The sequence below is a fragment of the Martes martes genome (assembly GCF_963455335.1).
Source record: "Martes martes genome assembly, chromosome: 16".
Lineage (NCBI taxonomy): Eukaryota > Metazoa > Chordata > Mammalia > Carnivora > Mustelidae > Martes > Martes martes.
Window position 1 is genome coordinate 50,192,009 of NC_137904.1, and position 26,965 is coordinate 50,218,973.

Consider the following 26,965-nt stretch of genomic DNA (forward strand, 5'->3'; position numbering starts at 1 on the left):
ATTAATAGGAAAAAATCTCATTTTTTTTCTCTACATTTTTAAAGTGTTTTAAAATTGGTTGTAGTATATGGATCTTTTCTGGATCACAATTTAGAAAAAAATTATTTTTTTTCTGAAACGGTCAAGGAAATTTAGACACTGGATATCTCATATTATGGAATCCTTGTTAATTTTAGGTATCATAACGATGTTGGGCTTTTAGAGGCATTTACTGAAATATTTGGATATTGACTGATAAGAGGTCTGGGATTTGCTTCCAAATAATTCAGTCATGGGGAAAGGGGGTGGTAGGGTCAGGAGTATAAATAAAACAAAGTTGGCCATGAATTACTGTTTTGGACATAAGTAGGTATTCTAGGCAAGAACAACCTCCTTTTCAAAAACAAAGCAGGCAGGAGTAGCTTAAGTTTTTTAAGAGATACCTCCCCAGATTCACTTATTAGATGCCAAACTTCATTGTTAGTATCTTCCTTCCCTCAGGATTTCCCACTTTAACTCACTTCACCGAGATATAGGCAGAATAATAAAATGACTGCCAGAGAATACCTGACTATCCAGAAATTTTGAAAAGTATTCTGACTTCCTTCTGGAGAAGCCACAGTGAAAGGAGCAAATATTAGTACATTCAGTGGGACCTATGCTGGTCATACTAGAGAAAATTTGTTGCTCATGATGATCCAACCTATGTTGTTGTTTTCCAAAGATAAACAGATATGATCACTCTAGGGTGCATTAGGCAGGGTGAGGAGTGCTAACTGCTGTAACAAACCTGTAAGATCTCAAGGACTTGACAAAGGTTCATTTCTCTCTCCTGTTACAGTCCAGGGCAGATCAACAGGCAGGCTTCCTCCATAGAGTAATTCTGAAATAGTCTAGGGCCTCGGAATCATCCACTGCATCTTCCAGCCTGCAGTCCAGAGGAGCAGTAAAAAGTGGGGTTGGGGGGGGTGGGCGGTTGGGGCCAAGCCTGGACACAAGATACTGTTTCTGCCCATACTTAACTAGCTAGAAGTCAGTCACATGGGCCATCAAACTGTAAAGGAGGCTGGGAAACATCATTTTCCCAAACGCCCAGGGAGAAAATGAGATGGAGATTGGTGACCACATTGCATTATCTTTGCCACAGTATGTATTTTAGTAACTTGAATTTGAGAGATTGATTCAAGAAGGGTAATAGAAAAGGTATGGGAAAGGAATTACATCCAGACATAGCAGAAAAAGAAGGGTATTAAGTAGATTTGTTGCCAGAGACTGCTAATATAGAAACAGTTTAAATCAGCTTGTTCCTACAGGACTAGTCTTTGTCCCCATGAGTGGATTGGCTTTGCTGGGCATGGACGTAGTTAGGGCAAGACTCTGTTCTCATTTCTTAGTACAACAGACCTAGCAGCCACTACTTACTCATGGTACTCTTCAGCTGGGCTACTAATTTAACTGTCTCTATTTCTTTTTCAGGGTTTGAGTAAAAAAGTTGGTGTGTCCTCTTCCATCCTCCAAGGTCTCTGGATCTCCTACAGCACAGAAGGTCTTTCCATGGCATTGGCATCTTTACGAAATCTCTACACTCCAAATATAAAGGTAGATGCTTGTAGACTACAGACAGATTAAAGAATTAGCTGTGCAAAAATAAAGTTAAGACATTTAAGTGGCAGTTTAACTGATCTTTGACTTAACCTTAGACTGTCTCCCGTAATCAGACTTTTATTGATAATCTAATCTATTTTAAATGGTTGCATTTTATTCTGTGAATTGAAGACCAGACCTGTTGAGCTACTACCTTCTATAAGCTGGTTCTGATTTATAGGGTCAGGACCTCCTGCCTCTAGCAGTAAATTAATCTCAGGTAGGCTTTGTTTCGGTAGGAGCTTTTCCAGCCAGCGGTTCACCTAGTAGAGGCTGTGTTCAGCCTACGGTGTGGGTGGCAGTCGGCTCTCATGACTGAGCAGTTCATGGAAAGGAGACATGTCACATCCCGTTCTAAAGGCAAGGTATCAAAAAAGGAGCAAGTGGAGACTGATAAAGCAGTTTCTAAATGCTCCTGGGGTGCTGTTGTGGGGTCCCAGATGACTTCATTAAAGATGACTGAAAGGGGGCACCTGGGTGGCTCAGTGGGTGAAGCCTCTGCCTTCAGCTCAGGTCATGATCCCAGGGTCCTGGGATCGAGCCCCACATCAGGCTCTCTGCTCGGCGGGAAGTCGGCTTGCCCCTCTCTCTCTGCCTGCCTCTCTGCCTACTTGTGATCTTTCTCTCTGTCAAATAAATAAATAAAATCTTTAAAGATGACTGAAAGGATGCAACTGAAATTTGCCTGAGTGTGATTTCTGTTTACTTATTTCCAGGTCAGCCGACTGCTGATTTTGGGAGGTGCCAACATCAACTACCGGACAGAGGTTTTAAATAATGCTCCAATTCTGTGTGTCCAGTCTCACCTTGGTTACACAGAAATGGTGGCCCTGCTGTTGGAGTTTGGGGCCAATGTGGATGCCTCATCTGAGAGCGGCCTGACCCCTCTGGGCTATGCCGCCGCAGCCGGCTACCTGAGCATCGTGGTGCTGCTGTGCAAGAAGCGAGCCAAGGTAACGGCTGCCCCGCCCACTGCCCTTCCCCGTCTCTGTGGCCCTGTGCAGTCTCCCTCTTGGGAGTCCAGGCAGAGCACACCACGCCCAGCAGGGTGCAGAGCACGGGGAGCCCTGGCCCATTGTTGGCCACTTGCTACTGCCCCTTCTGCAGCACATCAGGACACGGTTCTAGAACCCCTGGGGGGTACTTAGGAAACTGCCTCTATCAGCAGTCACAAAAAGTCCCCACCTAACAATCAGGGACTTCTCTGCTGAGCACAGAGGGAGGAAGGAGAAGGAAAGGAGCAAAGAGACTGCATTGGGAAGGGGGAACTGAACCATGCCCACAGCGTTTCATGTGTAGAGAAGAGAAGTTCGCCGTGGAGGCAAGAACAGAGGCCAGACTCCCTCAGCCTAGCCTTGAAGACCAGTGTCTAGAGGTATGAGGAGAACATGACTCTCTGTGTTGGTCCTCAAACCGACCAGAGGCACTCAGCAGTGTTTCTGCTAGTGTACTTTAATTCTCTGAAGACCTTTCTGAAAACGTGTTTGCTTTATAGTATCTCAAGAGCTGTTGATACCAAAAAAAAAACCTCAATTTCAAAATTTTGGCGAAAGGAAAAATGCTGATCGCAACAGTGCAAGCCTCTGGGGAAAATTGTGGCCTTGTGGCGTTTTGTTTCAGTCTTGAAAACAGACTGAGGATTTCGGTGGTTTTGCACTGAAATATAAGTAATATGTGTGACCTCATTCTGAGGTGTCCAGTGTTTTTACCAAGGAAGAAAGGAGGACTCTTGAGACTTTTGAAACCTGGGACCTGAGACTCTCGGTGAAATCCCAGAGCCTTGAGTGTCTTCTGTGACACAGACCTATACTGTCCACCTGTAATGTCCTATTCATCTGAATGAACATCTCTAAAAAAAGAACAACTGGGCCTTATTACTACTGCTGTCATTTCACATTCTCATCTCACTGAGACTTTCCTACTGCCCAGTTACCATTCTAACCATCTGTCGTTTTCCTCAGAGCAGATATGGAAGTCATTTGCATTCATCTCCACACTCCGTCACACCTCTTGGCCTCCTGCATTACCAAAATTGAGTTCATCTCCACGTGCCTCTGTCTCAGAACTCTGTTAATCCTTACCGACACTCACTTCACATCTGCCTCAGAGAAGGAAGTGTTTACCTTCCTTTCCAAAGCACTTGCCTCCACCTGTATTTTTTAATCTCTGTATGTTGCTATTCTCTTACAATTCTTTTCACTCTTTTTCTAAATTCGCAACAAATTGGGTTGCCTGGATGGCTTAGTTGGTTGAGCGTCTGCCTGCAGCTTGGGTCATGATCCTCTGGCGTCCTGGGATGGAGTCCCGCGTCAGCCTCCCTGCTCAGCGGGAAGCCTGCTTCTCCCTCTGCCTGCCGCTTCCCCTGCTTGTGCTCATGCTCTCTCGCTCTCTGTCTCTCTGACAAATAAATAAATAAGTAAATCTTTAAAAATAAAAATAAAAAATAAATTCTCGACAAACCTATGAGTGTCTCCTATAACTCAAAAAAACAGCTTCCCTCTCTGCTGCTAACCAGAAGCTGCCATCCCATCTCTTCCCTTCTGTGTCCACCAGTCTGAGCCCAAGAGTCATCTCTACTTGCCACCTCTGCTTCCTTACTGCCCCTTAACCACTTTTCGTCTGGCTTCCATGAGAGAAAGAGGAGTTAAATCATTAAAATTATAAACTTTGGTATCAAACACAACTTGGTCAAAGCCTCCATTTACACTTCTTTCTCCAAGGGCAGGGACAAGTCATTTAACCTCTCAGTCTCACTATTTTCATCTATAAAAAGGATTAATGGGGGTCACCATGGGAAAAGTGAGAAAGTCTTTTTAAAAAGAGATAAAGTCTTGGGGCACCTGGGTGACTTAGTTAAACCTCTGACTCTTGATTTTGGCTCAGGTCATGATCTCAGGGTCGTGAGATTGAGTCCTGTGTTGCCTCATTGGGGAGTCTGCTTCCTCCTTCTCCCTCTCCCTCTCCTTTTGCCCCTCCCCCTGCTCTCTCTTGCTCTTTCTCTCAAATAAATAAATCTTTTAAAAAAGAGAGTGAGAGAGATGAAGTCTCTTTTCATCTCTTGCAGGGCCTAATACATAATATTCTTTAAGAAAAATGGGGGGTGGGCACGCCCAGCTGTCTCAGTCGGTAGAGCATGTGACACTTGACCTCAGGGTTATAAGTTCAAGCCCCATGTTCAGTGTGGAGATCACTTAAAAATAAAATCTTTAGGGGCGCCGGGGTGGCTCAGTTGTTGGGCGCCTGAGTGGCTCAGTCATTAAGCATCTGCCTTCGTCTTAGGTCATGATCCCAGGGTCCTAGAATCGAGCCCCGTATCAGGCTCCCTGCTTGGCGGGAAGCCTGCTTCTCCCACTCCCCCTGCTTCTGTCCCCTCTCTCACTCTCTCTCTCTGTCATATAAATAAATAAAATCTTTTAAAAATAATAATAAATTTTAAAAATGTTCAAAAAAAAAAAAGAAAGGAAACCCCTAACCTCTTGGCATTCAACTGAAGCTACTTTCTCAAAAGCCACAAACAACTGCCAACCACCAAATAAAGTAACTTTTTCTCATTTCTCACCCCTGATTGACACAACACTTCCTAGAACTTGTAGTGTGGTCCTGGTTCTCTCCCTGCCTGTCTGGTTGCTTTTTTCTCTTTCTTCTCCTAATATCACTGTTCCCTGAGATTTTGTCCTCTGGTCTTCTCCATCCTCATACTCTCTCCCATGGCATCAGCACCAAAATACTGAAGAATATTAACTAGTTATTTGTAGGATATTCTCCAGTTTTACTTTGAGATTTTCTCAGTTAGATTGAGTTTATATATTCTCAGCAAGACTCGCACAGAGGTGCTGCTGGGTCCCTTCCTCATGCAGCACGCAGGAGGGGTGGGTGAAGTTGCTGAGGCCTGTTGCCGGGGGATGCTGACCTCCATCACCCGGGTCACATTGTGTCTGCCAGGTTTGTCAGGTCTCAAGTTACTGTTTTTCCCTTTGTAATTAAGAAGTATCTTTGAGGGAGATGCTTTGAGGCTAGGCCAGTATCTTGTTTCTCATGCTTTTGTCCATTGCTTTTAGGATCCAACAGAGATTCTTGCTGCAATGATGATTGCTATGCTGTTTTTGCACTTTTCTGTTTCCCTCATTCCTTCAACATTTATTAATTAGAATTCTAATGTAAGGAAGAGCAGTCCCTTCTCCCCTACATATGTATTTGTTTATTCATTTATAGCATTATGGATTCGTGTATTTACTTTATAGTAGGACCTATAACCCATTGCCATTATTATTTGTTGCTCAAATTGCCCAAGATTTGGCCTTTAGGAACTCCTTCAAGTTGGCTCCGGTGTCCTCCCAGTCTCCACTAAGTATTTTATGAGCTTTTCAGGACTTTCTGGCACTACCAGATTTTCCACACTCATCATTTACTATTAGTGCCCCAGCCCAGGAATTAATCATTTCCAAGGAGCCAAAGCACCTTTTATTCATCCCCTTAGTTTTTGAAAATGTAGTATGAGCATGAAAATTCTCAATGACTCTCCATTACCCCTGATTAAAATTCAGGCCACTTAGCCTGGCATTCAGACCCTCTCAACTTTGTAATTTAAACTTTCCCTCCATGTACCTTACCTTTACAAAAACTAGAATTAATCATTTCCTATCTCAGCCAAGCGAGATGGATCTTTTCTTAGTCCGTTTGGGCTGCTATAACAAAATACCACAGACAGAGTGGCCAGTAGACAGCACTTACTTCCCACAGTTCTGAGGCTACATCTCAAGAGTACGGTGCCAGAAGATTGGGCATCTGGTGAGAGCCTCCTGGTGCACAGTCACACCTTCTTGCTATGTTCTCCCGTGGTGGAGGAGGGAAAGCAAGCTCTCCGGGAACATGATAGTAGGAGACTCACCACTTCCCAAACATCCCATCTCCTTGGAATATCATTACATTGGGGATGAGAATTCCAACAAATAATTTCAATGGAACAAAAACATTTAGACTCCAGCACCTTTCCTTCAGAATCTGTCCCTGATTCTAGTTAGGAATTCTCTCCAGTTTCATTGCACTTTTACTTTCCTTACGACATTCTTTATCCTTTGTTGGATAGATTTCTATTGTATTGGTCGCATCTCCCCTACCTTATTTGAAAGTCCTTGAGAACAGAATCTATATTTTACTACCCTATTCACCTTTTCATCCTATGTGGTACCTTGTACAAAGTAGGCATTCAGTAAACATTCATTAAATAGATTGCTGGGTGGAAATAAAGCTGGGGTGAACCAGATGCAGCACTTACGTTTCCAGCGCTCTAACTACCCCGGGAAGTCTACCCGCCAGAAAAGGCCACTCTTGTGTTGAAACTTGTGGCTGCCTTAACCAGCCTCTTCTTTCAACCTGAATGACCAACCAACATTGCAACCATAAAAGCCACTACTGGAACATAGTCTAGCATTAGACTCCAAGGATCTCTAGCCATTTTGGCCAGATCTGAGATTCTTCCCTCGCATTGGAAGAAAAAAGTAGCCTCCGCCAAAGCTTGGTGGTCAAAAGTATAATTCATGATATGAGGTATTTTGCTTCTTTGGAAGACCAAAAAATTTGAGCTTCAAAATGTTTTTCTTCTCTTTCATGATTTCAAAGACAGGTTTTTGGGTTTTTTGGGTTGGGTTTTGGTTTTTTGTTTTTTTTTTTTTTTTTTTTTTGTGCCAGCAGAGCTGCAAGTCTTTCAAATCTTGGTCTGAAAAGAACTATTCGAGGACAAAGGAGAATGTACCTCAGGAAAACAAAGCTGGAGCTGGAAGTTTTGTTTTTTTGGTTCCTTTTTCTGTGAAAACAAAAGCCTGACCTTACGAAAAGAGGTTCTCCCCTGAGGGACATCTATCAGAGTTCTAGCTCAGCAGTGATCTAACCTGAGTAGGAGAGAACTTTCTAGATTTTCTCAGAGATGGATTCAGGGTTTGGGAAGGGATGAGTCTTGCTAGTCTAGTCATGTGCAGTGGACCAATGTAACTGGATTAGGAGTGTGGCCACAAATCTTTGTTCACATCCATTTCTCTGTTTTTCCCCTGAGGTGGATCATTTGGACAAGAATGGGCAGTGTGCTTTGGTCCATGCTGCACTCCGAGGTCACCTGGAGGTTGTCAAGTTTTTGATTCAGTGTGACTGGACAATGGCCGGCCAGCAGCAAGGAGTATTTAAGAAGAGCCACGCCATCCAGCAGGCCCTCATTGCCGCAGCCAGCATGGGGTACACGGAGGTAAGAAAGCAGGTGGTAAGGGTTAGGGTTTTTAGGTTTTTTCAGGCTGTGTATTAAAGGACTTAGGAAAGGGGCAAGGGGTTGCATTATTACAAAATTACCTGCCTAATTAATGTGAATTAGCATTTTGGTCATTGGTTTTAAGGAATCGAAACTGAATTCCATGAAACACTTTAATTCTCAAATACCAGCATATCTAAAATTATGAACACAACACGAGACTGGAAAAGCACTTTGGAAATCATCGAGTCCAATTCCTTCCCCATTTTGCCACCCTTATTTACAGGCAGTGACACTAGGCTCCTAGGGATTATTTATTGACCTGTACTCACATGAGTAGGTGGTGTGGAATGGGAAGAGCATAATATTTGAAATCTCAGAAGGACCAGGTTTGAGTCCCAGTTTGCTCCTCATTTGCTCTGGACCTTGGGTGGTTTACCTAATCTCTTAGAACCTTCGTTTCCCATCAGTAAAATTAGTCTAATATATTCTTTTTTACTCAGCCGGTATGAAAGGTGGTTTGTAAGCTGTGAAACACTATACGAATGGTATTTTTGCCAATTTTTTTACTAATCATAGTAATAATACAGTAACAAATGCATGGAATTAAAAATTGCTAGGAAATGTTGAACATCCAGTTATGGGAGGGTTGTGTAGTGGAATAGAAGTATGTGTGTATGTGTGCATACATACTTAAAATTGGTATAAATTTTACTGATACGGGGGCACCTAGGTGGCTCAGTTGGTTATGCCCCTGTCCTTGGCTTGGGTCGTGATCCTGGGGTCCTGGGATCAACCCACATGTTGGGCTTCCTGCTCGGCAGGGAGTCTGCTTCTCCCTCTCCCTCGGCCACTCCCCTGCTTGTGCTCTCTCTATCTCAAATAAATAAATAAAATCTTCTTAAAAAAACTTTACTTATAATGAAGAACATGTAGCATATAGTTTACAAATATAGAATATACATTGTAGAATGCTTGATTTTTGTGAAATTCACATCTGAAGCCAACCTGTGGTTGCAATTCAGCAATCATTTATAGATGATCTCTTTTGCTCTTTTCCCAATAATTTTCTTGTCATTAAATATGGTATGTGATCTATGTTAAACTACTTCTCACCCTCATACAAAAACTGGAGTCTCTTTGGGCATAAGCACTAAATCAAATCTTGATTTATGTTTGCCAATTGCCAAGGTGTAAATGCTCCCCCGACACTTGCCACAGAGCTGCCATTGTGACATCACTCAACACAGAGTTGCGAAGAGAGGCGCAGGAGCACACATTGTAGTGTGGATTTCCACCACATGATACAATACACATAAATCACCTCAAGAACACAGATAATGTCGAGTGTAGTAAATAAGAAGTCATGAGATTTTATACTTTTAAACTTTGTTTTTAATATAATTTATTTGTTATTTAATTTTTAATAAACATCTTCGTCGAAGAACCAGCTTACAAAGTCTCTGCACATGTAATGCTCTGCTTTCATGGTCCAGAACACACTGGCTCACCACCGCATGGGAATGCCTTAGTGTCCAGCTGTCCTGCCAGCTGACCTGATATGTCACCAAGGGAATATTAAGTAAAACTGGAATTTTTTGTATCTGTAGGTTTTTAAACTCTCTCTACCAGCAAATTCCCAGAAACAGAGCTGCCACTTTCCTTTTATGTTAGTAGTCGTTCTCCCTTTATTATCCCCAGAGTAGTCCTTGTACTTCCAAGCAGAAAAGAGATCATTGCTCTACTCTGATGAAATACAGGTCCTACATTTTCTTCATGTTTGTTTTCTGGTTTTTATTGATTGATTATCTTTTTTCTCTTTCTTTTATTTTCTTTTAAAGATTTTACTTATTTATTTGAGAGAGAGATCAAGAGTAGGAGGAGGAGCAGAGGGAGAAGCAGACTTTCCACCGAGCAGGGAGCCGGATGCGGGGCTTGATCCCAGGACCCTGGGATCATGACCTGAGCCAAAGGCAACCACTTAACCAACTGAGCCACCCAGGCACCCCTTTTTTTTCTCTATTTATTGGTATTTTTACTGGAGGATGAGGGGTTGCTTCTTTACCTTAAGTATGAGGAATAAATAATTTTTTAAAAGTCACATGCTGTGTAAGTGAGTTTTGTTCAAGAGAAACGTATAAACTCTACCTGATACAAGAAATGTCCATCGCGGCTGCTTCGGGTTTCTTTGCTGGGATAGTCGGTTCTGGTTTCTTCTGTGTACAAGAGCTTGCATCACGCTTGGGTCATCCAGGCATCTTTCAGACCTCACAGGCTAGAGCCTGTAGCATAGTTTCCCACCTCAAGGTTGAACTGACACAACTTCTCATTTCAGATTGTCTCCTACCTACTTGATCTTCCAGAAAAAGATGAAGAAGAAGTAGAGCGAGCACAGATCAACAGTTTTGACAGTCTCTGGGGAGAAACAGGTACTTCTCATGGACATTACCCCCTTTTCTCAGTAATGTGTTGTGTTTGGATGAAGATATTTGGCATCTCACACCCTGATTTTTCCTCTGCATACCTTTGGCAGTCTCCACTGTACGGCTTTTGTACTGGAGATTGATTCAGCCAAAGTAAAAAGTCAAGCAGTGTCCTTCTTCCAATCCTCTTTCCCTTTGGACTCTCCAAATCATTAGCACCAGTGTCGTCTTTCAACCAAAACTTTAGTCTGCTCTTGTTTCCAAATATTTTTAGAAGACTGAAAGTTTCCTTACAATGTGCCAAACCAGAGCAGAAAATAGTTGTGGCCTCTCTCTTCTTTTATGGGATTCTTGTAGCAATTAGGATAAATTTTTCTCCCATCAAAAGAACTCCACCTGCAGTTGTAATCCAGGAGGTTAAATTTTTATCCACACCTCTGGCTTAACCAGGTGTTATCATGACAGAGTGGTATCTGACATGGCTAAACTATACATTCGGAGTAAAGTTGCTCTCTGAATGCGAAATGAAGGTACTGCCCTCTAAGGCACAGCCCCATGCAGTCCCTCTTGATCTGTAGCCAAGAGATGTCTGTATTGCTTGGTACTTACTACACAAACAGAAGCTTCTTCCTTGTGGCCTTTGCAGGAAATGGTTGTTGTCTTTCCCCCAAGTCTAAACTGGAACATCTGGAGAAACATTAATAACCTTTTATGTGTTGTTATGAAACCAGGGCACTGAAAGCTGTGGAGTCACCACAGATATGTGTCATATTTGCCAGGAGAAGAAGACCAATACTGAGATGGCCAACATAGGGGGAATATTTTCTTAAACAAAGAGAGTGTGTGTTTTAGTTAGAGTCAGAGTGTTATTAAAGATAAAGGAGGCCCTTGAATTCATTTAAAATTTATCACGACCTATCAAATTGTGATGTTTCCATTCATGGCAAATATCATAGGTAGGTTTCATGGCTTCTTTAACATCATGTAGAATGGTCCAAAGCTTGGGAATTTGCTTCTCCAACAATCCGTCCCTCTGTGAGAGCCAAAAGAGAACAGATGCCAGGCAGCTGCAGCTTAAGAGCCCATGACAGATTAAAGGAAAATGTGCAGCTGGAAACAGCTGCCGTCTCTGGGACTCTAACCCGCAGGAAGCCAGAGGACGGCCTGAGGGGAAGGGATTGACCAGGACGCTAGCCATCCTGGAGCGTGTATATTGTGACTGAGAGCTGCAGAAGGGACATGGTGCTTTACCGTTCCCATCAGCACAGCCTTGCCCAGCACAGTGTTGCTGAACCTCCCAACTGGCTCCTGATGCCAGCCATGCACATGGAACCCCAGGGGAGGGTAGAAAAAAAGTATGGCCTGATAAGGATAATAGATGGGAATTATAAGGTTAACAATCAGTGATGAATATCAAACACATTCTATTGCTGTACTTGAAAGAATTTCTTAAAAATGTTCAAGAAGGGAGTGAACTAAGTGGAAGACTTATTTTTATTGATATGAATTTCTTATTAGAATAAAACTTTATGGGGGCGCCTGGGTGGTTCAGTCAGTTAGACGTTGGACTCTTGATTTCAGCTCAGCTCATGATCTCAGGGTTGTGAGATCGAGCCCCGTGTCAGCTGTGCACTGAGCATGGAGCCTGCTTGGAGTTCCCTCCCTCTTCTTCTGCACTTTTCTCTTTCTCTTTCTCTCTTCATCCGCCTCTTAAAAAAAAAAGGGGGATAAAATTGTATTACCTCAGGACTTTTTTAAATATCTCCCTTTAACATGCACAACAAAGTTTGTTATATTTATTTATTTAAATATGTACCATATCTCAAGATTGTAAAAAAAATCAAAGCTTCATGTGAGTTGGCTTATAATCACAATTGGGTTGTGTTTAACTTGATACATACATGAAATAATTTCAGGATTATAAACATAAAATGCTGTTTAAATAGTGCTAGAATGAAATGCATCTGTAATACAATTTATAGATCTATAAATAGTTATTTGGCTTCAGGAAAATTTCTAGGAAATAATGTCTGCTATGCAAGACATTATTCCTCCTCACTAAAAGCAACTCATAGTTGCTTTTCTATATATATATACATACACACATATATATATATAGTATATAGTTGCTTTTCTATATATATATATATATATAGCAACTCATAGTTGCTTTTCTATCTATAGTGATAGATTTAATAAATATACATGTTCCTTTCTACCTTGTAGCACATAATCATTTAAAATGTATAATGACCCAGTGAATTGTAATCTTTTCTCCAGTGGCAAAATCTTTTCTCCAATGGCAAAATCTTAAACATGTCCCTATGTAGAGAATGAAGATCTGTGACCTGCAGCCCGCTGGTTGGGTCTCATACCTACAGCCCTGGTCTAAACAACACAATTTTTACCTAAGGAAAATCAAATGATTGTGATGGTCCCAACAATCTGTATCCCTTACTATATCAAATCTAAGACACTTCTAACTATAGGAAACTATATAGCCATTAATTTATGTACCACTACAAAAAAAAAGGAAGCCTTCACCTATTAAACTGACACAGTTCTTTATTATCACAGCAATCACAAGATGCATCCCAGTTTTAGAGATGTTAAAATGTGAAGGGTATTAAAGAGGGCACAGATTGCATGGAGCACTGGGTGTTATATGCAAATGATCATGGAACACTACATCAAAAACTAATGATGTACTGTGTGGTGACTAACATAACACAATTAAAAAAATGTGAAGGGGAAAAAGTGCATCTTAGAATCAATGAAATTTATCTTAGCATATAATGAAATAATCGAGATATAATTTTTACAGGGCAGATTTTCTAATAGCAGGTCACTAGAATATCCTGGTTGCTTTTGTCCTCCTTTTGCAGCCTCCTTATTCTTCCAGAGAGCATCTGCCTACAACCAGCCTCCACCATCTGGCTGGCCCCCTCCCATCCCATAGGGTTTTCATAGACTTCTTATGGAATAGTACAGAAGAAAAGCAATTAAGGTGACAAGATTGTTCACTACTCCCTCTTCTTCCTTGTCTTAGGAACTTAGACCAGGACCAGCATTAAAAATCTTCTAACATCTCTGGAGCGCCTGAACTGTCCTATGATCCAAAAGAAGCAAGGGTTCACAAAATAAACAAGATACCCATAACTCATGCTCTTATCATCCTTTGCCTAATTTATTGCAGCCACCTCCTCACTGATTGTCTTGTCACCCTTTCATGATTCATCTCCCTTGTGACTTCTGCCAGAGTGATCTTTGTGAGCCACAATCTGTTGATGTCACTTTCCTGCTTACCACCATTTACTGACCACCTGTACCATTAATGAAGTTATTTAGTGGAGCCCAAGAAGACCAGTCATGATCTCTAGCCTTATCTATTGCCTGGCTTCTCTGGCAACTCCAATAACAATAAACTTGTCGTCTCCCACCTCAGGGCCTTTGTACGTGCTCTCCCTGTGCCTGGCATGCCTCTCAGTTTTCTGTTTCTCTTTAAGCATCTAGCTCAGATGAGCACCTCTTCTGGAAGACCTTCTCAGATGCTTCTTCCTCTCTGTTACCTCCATACAACTTATACACTGGATAGTAATGTTATTTTTATTTGTCTGTTATCCTTACTCAACCTTGAGTTCCTTGAGAGCAGAGACAGTGTCTGACAAATAGTTCAAAAAAATGTTTAGTTAATGTTTTAGATAGCAGTGATTAGCTTATGTCTCCCCAACCACCTCTCTCATTGGTCTTGCATGACCTGTCTGTGCTATACTCTCTCAACAGTTGAAAATAGATAAACAGAACCATTTGCTTTGCCGCATTCTGTTTAGTGTCCCCATCCCATCCAAGCAGACTTTGGCTATTGCCCCAACTCTGAGCTGCATCCTGTCTGCCTCTTCAGACTCCTTAGATATTTTGCTTTGAAAAAGGGCCATTTATGTTAGATAATTTCATCAGCTGCTGACAAGCTAGGGAACAAATTCTGTTACTGGTCTCTTAGGAGGAGATTTCCTCCAAACTGCTCTGTTTGCTCTAAGAATTGGTTTGTTGTTTTACAGAACCGACTTTACCTTAATCATCTTTCTTTCAAAAAGTTTTAACAGTTTTTGATAAGACTTACATAAAACTCAGCCAAAGCAGTTTTTTGCTCTTGGATTTTGAAAAGTACAAATCCCATTATACATAGCATGTTGTTCTGAGATGAAATTGGCCAGCTGTGTTAATGACCGTGTCCAGCTATCAGCTGGAGATTCCTACTAAATTACATCATGACCTAAGCAACAGAGATGATACAACAAAGAAAACAGCCAAATGGAACATTCTCTCTCATATAGATGTGTTATCCAACAAGTTGAAATGCGCCAGCCAGAGCAATGTAACTCCAGGTTAGAGTGAACAGTAGAAGTTTCAGCTTTCAAGATGGGAACTCTGGTTGTAAGTTTTCAGCAGTGTTCTGTGAACTGGCATCCTTGGTGAAAGGCTTGATTCTGAAATACTGTCTCTATTTTCTCCAGCAGGCTACAATCATTTTGTGAAAGGAATTTTCACAAATTCACAAATTCCCCTACCCCCGCCCGCTATACTCAGGGCATTAAAAGGGAGGTTTGGGCATAGCTACTTTAAATGGAATCAGAAAGGAAGAGTTAGAAATTCTACAAATCCTTTGTTTCATGTACCAACAAGATGATTCTTATGGTTCCTAATGAGTGTCTACCCCAGTCAAGTTATTTCTGTTCCAGCTTTACTGAGAGCTCGTTTATATATACATGTGTAAACTAAGGTGTACAACATGATTTCCAGTCAAGGTCTTAAGCTACTCTTGTGTTCTGACCCAAGAATTGAAGTTTTTTTCCTGAACTATTAGAACGGTGAAGTTGGGTTCTTGGGGTGCCTGGGTGGCTCAGTCGGTTAAGCGTCTGCCTTTGCCTCAGGTCATGATCCCAGGGTCCTGGGATGAAGCCTCATGTGGGGCTCCCAGCTCAGTGGGGAGTCTCCTTCTCCCTCTGTCCCTTCCCCCTCCCCCCAACTTGTGTTCTGTCTCTCTCAGATAAATAAATAAAATCTTAAAAATAAAAAAAGAAATATAACCCCTGAAACAAATAATACATTATATGTTAATTTTAAAAAAAGAAAGAAATGGAAAGTTGCCAAAGATCTCTTTGATGTAAGGAACAAGACACAAAACTTCTTTGTCAAGTAAATAATCATACCCATCAGTACCTGTACTCACTCACTGAGGGCTTGGAAATGATCCTCATAGGACAGAAACGCCAATGTTAAGAATTCCAAAATAAAACTGAAAATACACCTAAGACAAGACAGATACATCTAGTTTGAGTAAATATATCTTCTAAAACTGTCACATTTCCCTTCATAAATTCTTCTTATACTTGAGGAAAGAAAAGATTACTTGGAGGCTTAGCTTAGTGGAAATTACAGGTAGTTTGACTTTGCATATGAATCAGTTGTGTTTCGCAAAGCCCAAAGACAAAATGCGACCAGTTGCACTTGAATGAAAAAAATTTCAAGTCACCATTTGATTTGAATTTCAGTTGTCTTCCTGATTAGATACCAACATTTGCAAACTGGAATATTATCTGCACTTGCGAAATACTATCTTTTTTTAGTTGCCATTGGAGTAGGAGGCCAGGATCAAGGAAGGACTTCCTGGCCACCACCTCGGGTGTCCAAGTCAGTTTGAGAATAAGTTCTCTATCCTCTTTCTTTAAAAAACATAATTCCTGCCACCTTCTAATAGTGTTTACCGTCCTCTCCACCCTCCTCCATTCTTTAAAACCCTGAGCCTATGCATTTGAGACGCCATGGTCAAATGAAATATATATATATATATTTGTTGAAATATGGACTTAGTAGGAAAATCTATCTCCAAATCCCTCTTGCTGCTATTGGCCCAGTGCTCAGAGAATGAAAGTGGCACTTATGAATCTCCACTCTCTCAGAGATCATAAACGGACAGTAACACACAAAAAAGAATGTTTAAGTTTCTCCCTGTTGTGTCCCTTGTAGTCACTATAGTAATTTTTTAAAAAGATTTTATTTATTTATTTGACAGAGATCACAATTAGGCAGAGAAGGCAGGCAGAGAGAGAAAGAGGGAAGCAGGCTCCCTGCTGAGCAGAGAGCCCGATGCGGGGCTCGATCGGAGGACCCTGGGATCATGACCTGAGCTGAAGGCAGAGGCTTTAACCCACTGAGCCACCCAGTACCCCACTATAGCAATTTTTATTACCAGTGACTCCATTATTTCATATTCAGAAGAGCCTTTGCCGTACCTCTTCTCTCATCTTTAAGGCTATTACCTTGAACAGTTCTGACCTCTACATGAAAGTGGTTGCAAATGTTGCAAAAGTTCTGTCTCAACTAATGAAGGAAAAAAGAAAAGAAAAGAAAACTGGCCCAGGACCCTGAGACAGCCATTCCTGACTTTGGTTCTTTAGGCTTAGGAACCCAGAAATGGTTCCTAGCTAATTCTAAAAAAGATCTTACTTGGAGCACCTGGGTGGCCCAGTCAGTTAAATGTAGGTTCAGGTCACGATCCCAGGGGCCTGTGCGTCAGGTTCCCTGCTCACTAGAAAGCCTGCTTTTCCCTCTTCCTCTACAGCTCCCCCTGCTTGTGCTCTCTCATTCTTTCTTTGTCAAATAAGTGTACAGAATCTTAAATAAATAAATAGGGGCCCTGGGTGGGTTCAGTCATTAAGCGTCTAACTTCGGCTCAGGTCATGATCCCAGGGTCTGGATATCAAGCCCCCGCATCAGGCTCCCCGCTCAGCAGGGAGCCTGCTTCTCCCTCTCCCATTCCCCCTGCTTGTATTCCCTCTCTTGCTAACTGTCTCTGTCAAGTAAATAAATAAAATCTTTTAAAATAATAATAAATAAATATCTTAAAAGTAAAATTAAAAGGCCTTACTCTGCAGAAACCCTCTCTCTACATTCCACCCATGCATACACACCCGTGAAAAGTTCCTAGCTAGGAAGAGATACCAAAAAAAGAGGTAAGTCAAAAGTAGGGAAGACAGTCTAGGTAGGAAAAATTAAACCAAGTCAGTTTAATCAAAGGTGATTTTCAAATAAATTTATTATTGCAATTGTCTCCATAGATGGGAAGCCCACTTAAATGTAGTTTTATTCATGATTTTTCTTTAAAAATATCCTTCATGGCAAAAGTAGCCACTCTCACGCTTGGAGGTAACGTAGCAGAGAGACTTCCGTACTCACACAGAGGGTGGAGGAGGGCAAGACCCGCCTGTTCTCAGTCTGTGTTCTCTGCTCTTAGCACTGACAGCTGCAGCCGGGAGGGGCAAACTGGAGGTGTGCCGTCTGCTCTTGGAACAGGGGGCAGCAGTAGCCCAGCCAAACCGCCGAGGGGCAGTGCCTCTGTTCAGCACTGTTCGCCAGGGCCACTGGCAGGTAAGCAGGCTAGCTACTTCCAGCCCCTCAGGGAGGGGTGAGTTCTAGACAGCAACTTCTGAAGCAGAGAGAAAAAAAAAAGTCACGTTTGGGTTACTCACCAGTCATCGGGTTTGAGGACTTGGGCTTGGTTATTAGTATTCTGGTTCATTGAGAAGATGTCAGAAACCTAACATTCAAAATCATCATCATTTTTTTTTTAAAGTCATCATCATGATCTAGATTGCATAGAGGGACTAGCTCCTTCTGGCCTGGTCATGGAGTGAGCTGCTTCCCACATTTCGCAGTATCCACGGGTCCTCTAGAAGATTCATATCCCAACAAATCCCTGCTAACAGGTGTCTTGCAGGTGTCTCAGACTTGCTGAAAGAAAACGTGGTGTACGTAAATTCTAGCTAAGCAGTCATTCCAGATGTTTGAATTCCAGATAAATGCTAATTTATACACTTACAATGGAGAAGAACATATATTGGTAATAATCTTTGGAAGTATTTGTGTAGAAAAAAGCTCTAGAAGCCAGACAGTATAGAAGAGTTATTAGAGGCACTTTGCTGTATTCATTTCAGTCATAAATCCTCACTACAGGCAAGTTAGCAGCCCCTAGAGGTCAATAAAACGGCACTTGCATAGGTAGTGACTAGTGTCAGAGCTTCCACTGTGGGATGGTTTAGTCTACATGTTGGCCTTTTGTATCTTAAATTCTTTTTCACTTCAGGGATAAGTCAGACATTCAGAGTTGAATTCTCATTTGGCTTTCCCTAAGAGAGTCAGATCAAATCACATGGTACTAGGACTCTGCAGGAATTAGATAGACCCTTGCAGTAGAAAGTTACATGGAGAAGTGACTCGCCTGTGCAGCAGAAGGAGATCCCCCCAGTGTAGGGAACAGCGTGCACATGTCTACTCACCAGCTCTTCCCGGCTCATTCATCCCTGTTTCTCTGCACTTACAGATTGTTGATCTTTTACTCACCCATGGAGCTGATGTCAACATGGCAGACAAGCAGGGTCGTACTCCCCTGATGATGGCTGCCTCCGAAGGCCATCTAGGAACTGTGGACTTTCTACTTGCACAAGGTCAGTCTTGGGATGCCAGAGCTGCATGGGCAGTGCCTATAATAACCCAAGGAACTAGTGATGGATTCTAAGAGATGTTAAGAATAGATATTATTGGGGCACCTGGGTGGCCCAGTCAGTTGAGCATCCAGACTCTTGGTTTAGGCTTGGAGCATGATCTCAGGGTCCTGGGATCAAGCCCCCCACATTGGGCTACATGCTTAGCAGAGAGTCTACTTAAGTTTCTCTCCCTCTCCTCCCCTCCCATGCATGTGCACACATGCTCTCTCTCTCTCTCCCTCTAAATAAATCTTAAAAAAATATATATGTATTATGAATCTAGTTGGTTAAGATGTGAAAGTTCATCTCCTTTTATATACAATGGGACCCTTTAACTCTGATATTCTTTGTTTCCTTATGAATTAAGGGAGTTTTGGTATCCTAATCGGATTAACATATTCTAAATTCTCTAATTCAAACCTGTAATCTCCAAACTTTGATTTTTTAATATATACTCAGTAGTTGTTCATCTTCCAAGGACTGTGTTTTTTCTTTAATTTTTATCAATTCTTTTGTAAGCCTGCACAACTATTTTTCTTATATCCAAAGAAGACAAAGGTTAAGATAATTGCTGACAGTGGGACCCTATTTGAGAAATCAGGATATTCTCTTCTGTTGTAATAAATTCCTTTTGACATTAACATTCACATGCTCCTGGTGAATGGGAAATAAAGAGATTGTGGTCACACCACCTTCAAAAGCATTTCAGGCTCCTTTTGATTGCTCTGACCTCAGTCACCTATGCAAAACGGGTGAATGAGCGTGGCCTTTTGCAGAAGGAAAACTCAAGTCACTGTTGACTCTACAGTACCATCTAGTGGACATTGAGCATTTACATGAAGCAGGAGATAGTGTGATTGTGCCCAAGGCTAATGACTTCATTCCAGTTAGCCTTCCCTATTAGTAAAATGGACCTAAACATTTAAAATTATATCTGTGGGCACATTCACTTCAAGGAATCCAAGCTCCTGAAAGAAGAATCCTAACCAGGCCGGCACAACTGAGGGTAGTCGAATTAAAAAGACGATGAGGTTTCTTCTAAGATTTCAAACTGAAACTCAGAGATTTACTAGGCCTTTAGCCCTATCCTCCAAAGAAGAGGTATTTGTTTCCACAGCCTCAGACTCGCAATGCTGGGCCAGAACCAGAAAACCACTCTCCCAGTATGCAAAGTGGTTCTTGCTTCCGTAATACAAGTCAACAAACAAGTCTGGTTTTGTGATATCTATCCTTACTTCTGCCAGGAGAGGGTTGGGGAGGATAGGGGGTGTACCTAGATTCCCAAGATAAGATGTGGCAGGAAAAAAAGTCTCAGAACAACCCAAGTCTACTGGAAAAGGCAAGACCTCTTCAGGCACTGATAACTTTTAGATCACTGCACAGTGTCTGCCACACACCAGTGGAAGCTTATCAGACAGAGTGCAGAGATGTGTTCTCCCTTAACCCTTGCAGACATGCTGGTCTTTGTACTACCAGTCTTCCTCAACTTAGGATGGGCTTAGGTCCTGATAAACCCAAGTCGAAAATACCCTAAGTTGAAAATATCTGAAGTTGAAGATGCATTTAATATACCTAGCTTATGGAACATGATCGCTTAGCCTACTGTATAATAGTGCTGAGTATCTCATGTAGTTTATTGAATACTATACTGAAAGTGAAAAACAGAATGGTTGTAAGCGTATCTGTTGTTTACATTCGTGGTGGCGTGGCTGCTGGCTTGCTGGGGCTCCCTGCTGCTGGCCAGCATCACGAGATAGCATCATACCGCACATCGCTATCCTGGAAAAAGGTCCAGATTCAAGATTCACAGTACATTCTCTACTGAACGCATATCACTTTGGCGCCATCATAAAGTTGGAAAATTGTAAGTCAAACCATCAAGAGTCAGGGATCCTCTGTATTTCATTTTTTTACACTTAAATCAGAGACTCAAAAAAATCAGCAAATTCTGCCAGCATTTATTTACCCAACTTCACTTGCAGAACACTGTACCAGTGCTGTACCAGCAAGTGATTTTCTTTTAATGGATACTCTGTAATCTGTTCCCTCCAAGACTCTGTAATCCAGCAAGGAAGGGATGAAACGAAGATCAATACCTGAAAACCAGAGAATCCTAAGTGCTCTGTTTAAGGTATTTGAGTTAGGAAAGGACAGACTTTGAAAGGTGAATAGGAAAAAAGTTGTCCTGTTTAGGGAGGGGAACGTGACTGAAAATCAACGGGGAGAATCCAGCACACAAGAGGTTTGGGGAAATAATGCAAGTTGTCCAGTGAAGTACCTGAGGGCTCTTGGGAAGTAAAATTGGAAATATATGTGGAAAGAAAGTGAAAAGGAACAGACCAAAAGAGGTTTTGGACTTAATTCTGAAGGCAATGGGGAGCCTTTCAAGACTTTTTAAAACGGAATTGATGCCGGAGTTGTGCTTTAAAAGAAAAATTCCTCTGGCAATAGTACAATTTGATGGAGGAATTATAGTGGGCCGGGGGATCAATTAGGAAGCATTGTAATAGATGAGAAGTAATAAGGCTCTAATCCAGGTGTGGTAGCTGTTAGAAGAGAGCAGAAGGGCCAAGTACAAAGACGATTTTGGATATAGAGTAATTACATGTAAGAAATAATGACAATTGAGTTAAAGATAACTCCGAAGTTTTAAAATGGATGTTTGGAAAAAATGTGATTCCATTAACTGCAAGGGGAAGAAAAGAGTGAAGGGAAAGATTACGTATTGAATTTTGGACGTATATTGAATAAATGGGTTCATTTCATACGTATCTCCTATTAATTTCTTAAATTCCAGCTTTCCTTATCTTTGGAAAATCAACTTATCTGTAATACACATCCAGAACCTTCTTTTTTTTTTTTTTTTAAAGATTTTATTTATTTATTTGACAGACAGAGATCACAAGTAGGCAGAGAGGCAGGCCAAGAGAGAGAGAGAGGAGGAAGCAGGCTCCCCGCCGAGCAGAGAGCCCGATGCGGGACTCAATCCCAGGACCCTGGGATCATGACCTGAGCCGAAAACAGAGGCTTTAACCCACTGAGCCACCCAGGTTCCCCATCCAGAACCTTCTTATCCTGCTTCTTCCACATTGGAGGCTCTGTCCAGGGAGTTTCTAGACGTTCCATCTGAGAAAACTCCTTAGATTTTCTCCCACATTCAAATTCATTCTGTGTTAGAGCCGATGATTTCTTTGTAAACTGCACCATTATGAAAAGAGAACCCAGTACGTAAGTGGCTATCATCAGGGTGAGAGGTAGCTTCCAGCCCTTCATCCTGCTGCGGGAAACCACAAATTCTGGTTGTCTGACCCACACTGAGCCTGCTATGGTATATCCTAAGCTTGATCTGACCTCCGAGTCCTGTCTAGCTGAGGAGGTGGCCTGGAAAGTATTCTGTACGCAGTAAGCTGATCCTAATTTAGTTAGTGCGCCACATCCACTGTGTGAAAAGAATTCTTAGGTACTCTTCAGAACCAGCAAGGAAGTGATAAGCCCTTTGCCATCCAAGAGTTTACAGTCTAGGCTAAGAACAAAATATATATTGAACTTTAGACTAATTATAAAACAGTGTATCGAGTACGCTTGATCCTTATGGAAGAAAATAGAAATGTTGAAGAGAAACATGTAGAATACCAACAAGGCTAAGGGAGTGGGGATGGGATCGTTGAAGGCTGACAAGTTTAAATTAAGCTCTGAATTTCCCTGTGGCTTGGGCTCTGTCTCTTCCCGTGAGTTCATCTCTCCCACATTCTAGAGAGAAAGAACGTGATCTGGTGCTATTGCCAGTGATAAGCGCAGACTGAGCTCCTCCTGCTTTATGAGAATCTCTCCATGAGTTTATACTGTTCCAAAGGGAAGACTTCTGCTGCTTCCTGAAAACATTCACTGAAAATTTATTACATGCAAGTAGGATACATAAAAAAGAAGATTAAGAACAGAATAAGGTGACATATGTTAAGCACATTCAAGATGAGGTGAACAGTGAACCAGGAGAAGCTTCCTGGAAACGGGGGGATTTAAAATGGTCCCTAGAGAATGAGTAGAAGTGAGGCAGGAATGACAAGACTCCCCACGTGGGAGCAAACATGACCAGAAGTGAGAATATGGGAATATTGTGGGAGAGTCAGGAGGCTGTGAGCACATCCACGTGGCCCAAGTAGAGGATTCTCTGTGGGGTGTGCTGGAACTTACGTACAAAGAGGCAGCCTTGTGGGGGGCCCAGGATACTCAGTAAAAATAGCTGGACTCTCTTCTACCGAGAGCTTGTAGGAACAGGGGTTTTTTTTTTTTTTTTAGCAGTGTTAGTGCAAGAGAACTGCCCCCCCCCCCCCAAAAAAAAACAGCTGTGCTTTGGCCGAGCATTCAGCTTAGGGACCTGCTTTCCCACCTGCTCTGGGCGGCCCTGTGTTTCCTATTTCCTCAGCCCTGTGTTACACTCGCTCTTGTAGGTGCCTCCATTGCTCTAATGGACAAAGAAGGACTGACAGCCCTCAGCTGGGCTTGTCTGAAGGGTCATCTCCCAGTAGTCCGTTCTCTGGTAGATAATGGAGCTGCTACAGACCACGCTGACAAGAACGGCCGCACCCCACTGGACCTGGCAGCTTTCTACGGTGATGCCGAGGTGGTGAGTGCCTTTACATGTGCCTTTGGGTAGTAGGGATGGGAAAGGTTCTCCATCCATAATGTTATTGGGTTAAGAGTAGAGTAACATGTTGATGATTCCTGATAGAAAGTTCTTGGAGGGCACCTGGGTGGCTCCATCAGTTTAGTGTCTGCCTTTAGCTCAGGTCATGATTTCAGGGTCCTGGGATCGAACCCCACATTAGGTTCCTTGTTCAGTGGGGAGTCTGCTTCCCTCTCTCTCAAATAGATAAATGTATGTGTGTGTGTGTGTGTGTGTGTGTATGTATATGTATATATATGTATATATATATGGTTCTTGGACCTGTACTTGCTAGAGGACAAGCATATTCAAAACACCATCAAAGATCAAGAATACAGTATGGCCTGAAGTCCCGTGGCTACCCAGCCTGGTTCAGACCAGCGGTTGAATAAAGTCCAGGCAACAGCCAGAGCCCTCAGGGGGGCGGCACTGAGCCATTGCACTTGTGCTAACTGTTCCCCTTGATCCCCATCCTAGGTCCAGTTCCTGGTGGATCATGGGGCCATGATCGAGCATGTTGACTACAGTGGAATGCGCCCTCTGGATAGAGCAGTGGGGTGCCGGAACACATCTGTTGTTGTCACTCTTCTGAAGAAAGGAGCCAAGATAGGTAGGAGAAAGGAAGAAGGTGCTGGCCATCTGTGCCCGGGGGCCAGACTGGTCCAGTGGTCTGGCTGCCCTGGGTGTTTGGTGCGAGTGTGTATAGTCTCCCCTCTGCCCTGCCCCAGTTGTTGTCCAAGTGAAGAGAAAGGCTCTGGGCCCAGAGAAAGCACCCTCGGAGCCCTGGTCGACACTACTCCGTGTCCACAATCACCTGGTTATCTGCTGTGCCCCTCGTCGCCTTCACCAGGAGGCTGCTCTAACCTTAAGCACATTTTCGTGCTAACGCCTCTGTGCCAGCACCCCACCCCCCAACCAGCACCCTGGATCCCCGCACTGCCGTGAGCCTCTGCTTTCCCTGCTCTGTATGTGCTTCAGACTCTCCAGTCCCTGCTGCTGCTGCCCCATCTGCTCCCCATCCCACGGACCTGTAGGCGAGGGTTGGCTGATATGCTGGCTTTTTTGCTGCCTGCCTCTCACTGCTGCTTTTTCCTTCCTTTTTTTTTTTTTTTTTTTTCACCTTCATCCATTTTTTTTTCCTCTCCTACAACTTTTTGTTTTCTCCTTTCTTTGAAGGTTGTCAGACGTTACCGAGTCGCCCACGAGGTATATTTCACCGCTGTCAGCATCAGGCGTGGTCTGATGGCTTGGTCAGCTTTGCCTTCTCCTCTTTGATTTAGCCTGCATGAGTTCCCTACACCTCTAATCTTTTAATTTACTTCACCTTAAAAGAAGATTTTTTTTAACGACTGTTGTAGAGAATAACTTGAACTTTTGATAACTAACCCTGAAAAGCTTAGTTGGTAAATAATTCAGGCGTCTATAAACTAATCAGTTTAACCTCTTCTTTCTCTGTGTGGGTAAAGTAGTTCTCAGTCATGTTGGCTTGTTTCACGTCTTTTGACATTCGAACTGTGCTCCTGATTCAAAGTAAATCCCAGGGAGGCCTATTCAGTACTTACAAATTAAGGGAGCCTTTAGAATCTTTAATGGTTCTCCTTTCTGCAAAGTACATATTTTTAAATTAAGAGACTAAACAGCTAGGGATTTTGAGTCCCGGGTTCTAAAATAAACCGCCCTTTTTGGATTTTCTAAATCTCTTGGTGACATTTGATGTAAACTCTCTCCGAATGACCTCGTTTAAAACAGCGCCAGGCTAAGCCATGGCCTGCTCAAATACAGCGCGTTGGCAGGCTTTGCTGCCCTCCTGTGGTGCCGGCTCAGACAGGTCAGGTGCTCTTATTTTAAGGTGAATACCAGTCCAGCGCAGCTTCTTGGCAATGGGAGTCCCTAAGACACTCCCAGGTCTAAACGATGAGGAAGTTGTTGTGGAGCAAGTTGTTCTCTCAGCAGAAATCCCCCAGGATGTTTTTTTCACCTAGCTTCCTGCCACCCTTACATTGTCTGAGTTTTTTACCCATCATGCATCCTGTACACTACAGGTCCAGCCACGTGGGCGATGGCCACCTCCAAACCAGACATCATGATCATCCTGTTGAGCAAGCTGATGGAAGAGGGGGACATGTTTTATAAGGTGAGGGGGGGAAGGAACAGGTTCCTCAAAGCGGCCACTGACTTCTCTCCCTGTAGAATCTACTAAAGTCTTGACAGTCTCATCCTCCGCCCTAGAGGCAAAGGGAGAATGCCATCCCTCAATGATGGGCTCCTAGGTTGACCATCCTGAGTTTTTAGTTTCCCAACAAGAGAGCGAGAGTGGCCTACATAAGCCTGCAGCTGATCAACTCGAAGACCTAGTTTTATCTGGTCACTAATAGGCAGTTACCTAGTTTCCGCATGGAATCTGCTAAGTGGGACTTGGAAACTCATGGCACAAGTAAAGTAAAATTATGTAGTACAGATATTTCTAGTCTGTGGGAAAAGGCATTGATCTTCACTTTCATATTTAATATATATATGTAGATATAAAAGTCTAGTAATAATAGCTTGTCAACATCCCTGAGTAAGATAAGGAAAGCAAGACAAATAGCAATTATAAAATTTTCTTTAAGTCACTCACCGAATGACCACAAAAAATATATGGAGTCTTTTTGTAGTCACAATTCAAGCCAAAGTCTCCAGTACCCTAACACAGACACTCTCCCACAGCCTGTAGAAAATCCTAAAAGAACATTACATGACAGGACACCTGGCTGGTTCAGTCAGAAGAGCATGCCACTCTTGATCTCAGGGTTGTGAGTTCAAGCCTCACGTTGGGTGCAGAGATTACTTAAAAAGAAAAAAAGAAAAGAAAAGCACACTATATGTTATGGTAACCTGATTGTATTAAGATTAGCGGCATCTTCTTCTCCTAAGGGTAAACACAAATCCAGCCGCACTGAGCTATCAGGCCCAAAGATGGGAGATGATTATGAAGCACATTATTTCCACCTCTCACCCACCCCTATGTAAGAAATGTTTTGAGTTCCTGGGAGAAGAGTTATATTTCCTGAGGACCCTCCGTGTGAAAGTCATGACAATCTAGGAATCTTGGTCTTCTAAGAAACTTGAGTCCTGACCCTCCCAGGATTTCACATGACTTCCAAGAAGGGCCTCATTACTCCAGGTGTCATATTTACGGACTTGGGGATAACATTGGTCTCAAGAATCTAAGCCCTGACTATAATATAACTTCTCATATTCCAACAAAAAGAGTCCTACCTCCTAATGAGGATAGGCAGAGTTCTACCTTGGTAGACTCCAGATCTCTCCGTGAGGAAAGATGCTGAAGAGAACATGAGAGGATCAGGCTCCCTGATGGAGTTGCAGCTGCACAGAAGGAATGGAACGGATTAAGATCAGCTAAATGAAGGGGAGATGCCTCCAGCCTCATTTTGAGCTCAGCTGATAGATTTTCATTTGTTTTATTTATTTATGTGTA

General features: G+C 42.6%; 1 protein-coding gene across 1 annotated transcript in view; it reads left to right on the top strand.

Annotated features, from left to right (window-relative positions):
* Nucleotides 1-26,965, top strand: part of TANC2 (tetratricopeptide repeat, ankyrin repeat and coiled-coil containing 2) — a 372,574-nt gene that overhangs the window by 332,960 nt on the left and 12,649 nt on the right. Inside the window, exons 16-25 of the mRNA XM_080825462.1 lie at nt 1,456-1,578; nt 2,340-2,576; nt 7,673-7,858; nt 10,194-10,287; nt 17,576-17,709; nt 18,662-18,785; nt 23,273-23,448; nt 23,965-24,097; nt 24,664-24,693; nt 25,530-25,621. Of these exons, the coding sequence (XP_080681588.1) occupies nt 1,456-1,578; nt 2,340-2,576; nt 7,673-7,858; nt 10,194-10,287; nt 17,576-17,709; nt 18,662-18,785; nt 23,273-23,448; nt 23,965-24,097; nt 24,664-24,693; nt 25,530-25,621 (1,329 nt within the window). The remainder of the gene's footprint in view (nt 1-1,455; nt 1,579-2,339; nt 2,577-7,672; nt 7,859-10,193; nt 10,288-17,575; nt 17,710-18,661; nt 18,786-23,272; nt 23,449-23,964; nt 24,098-24,663; nt 24,694-25,529; nt 25,622-26,965) is intronic.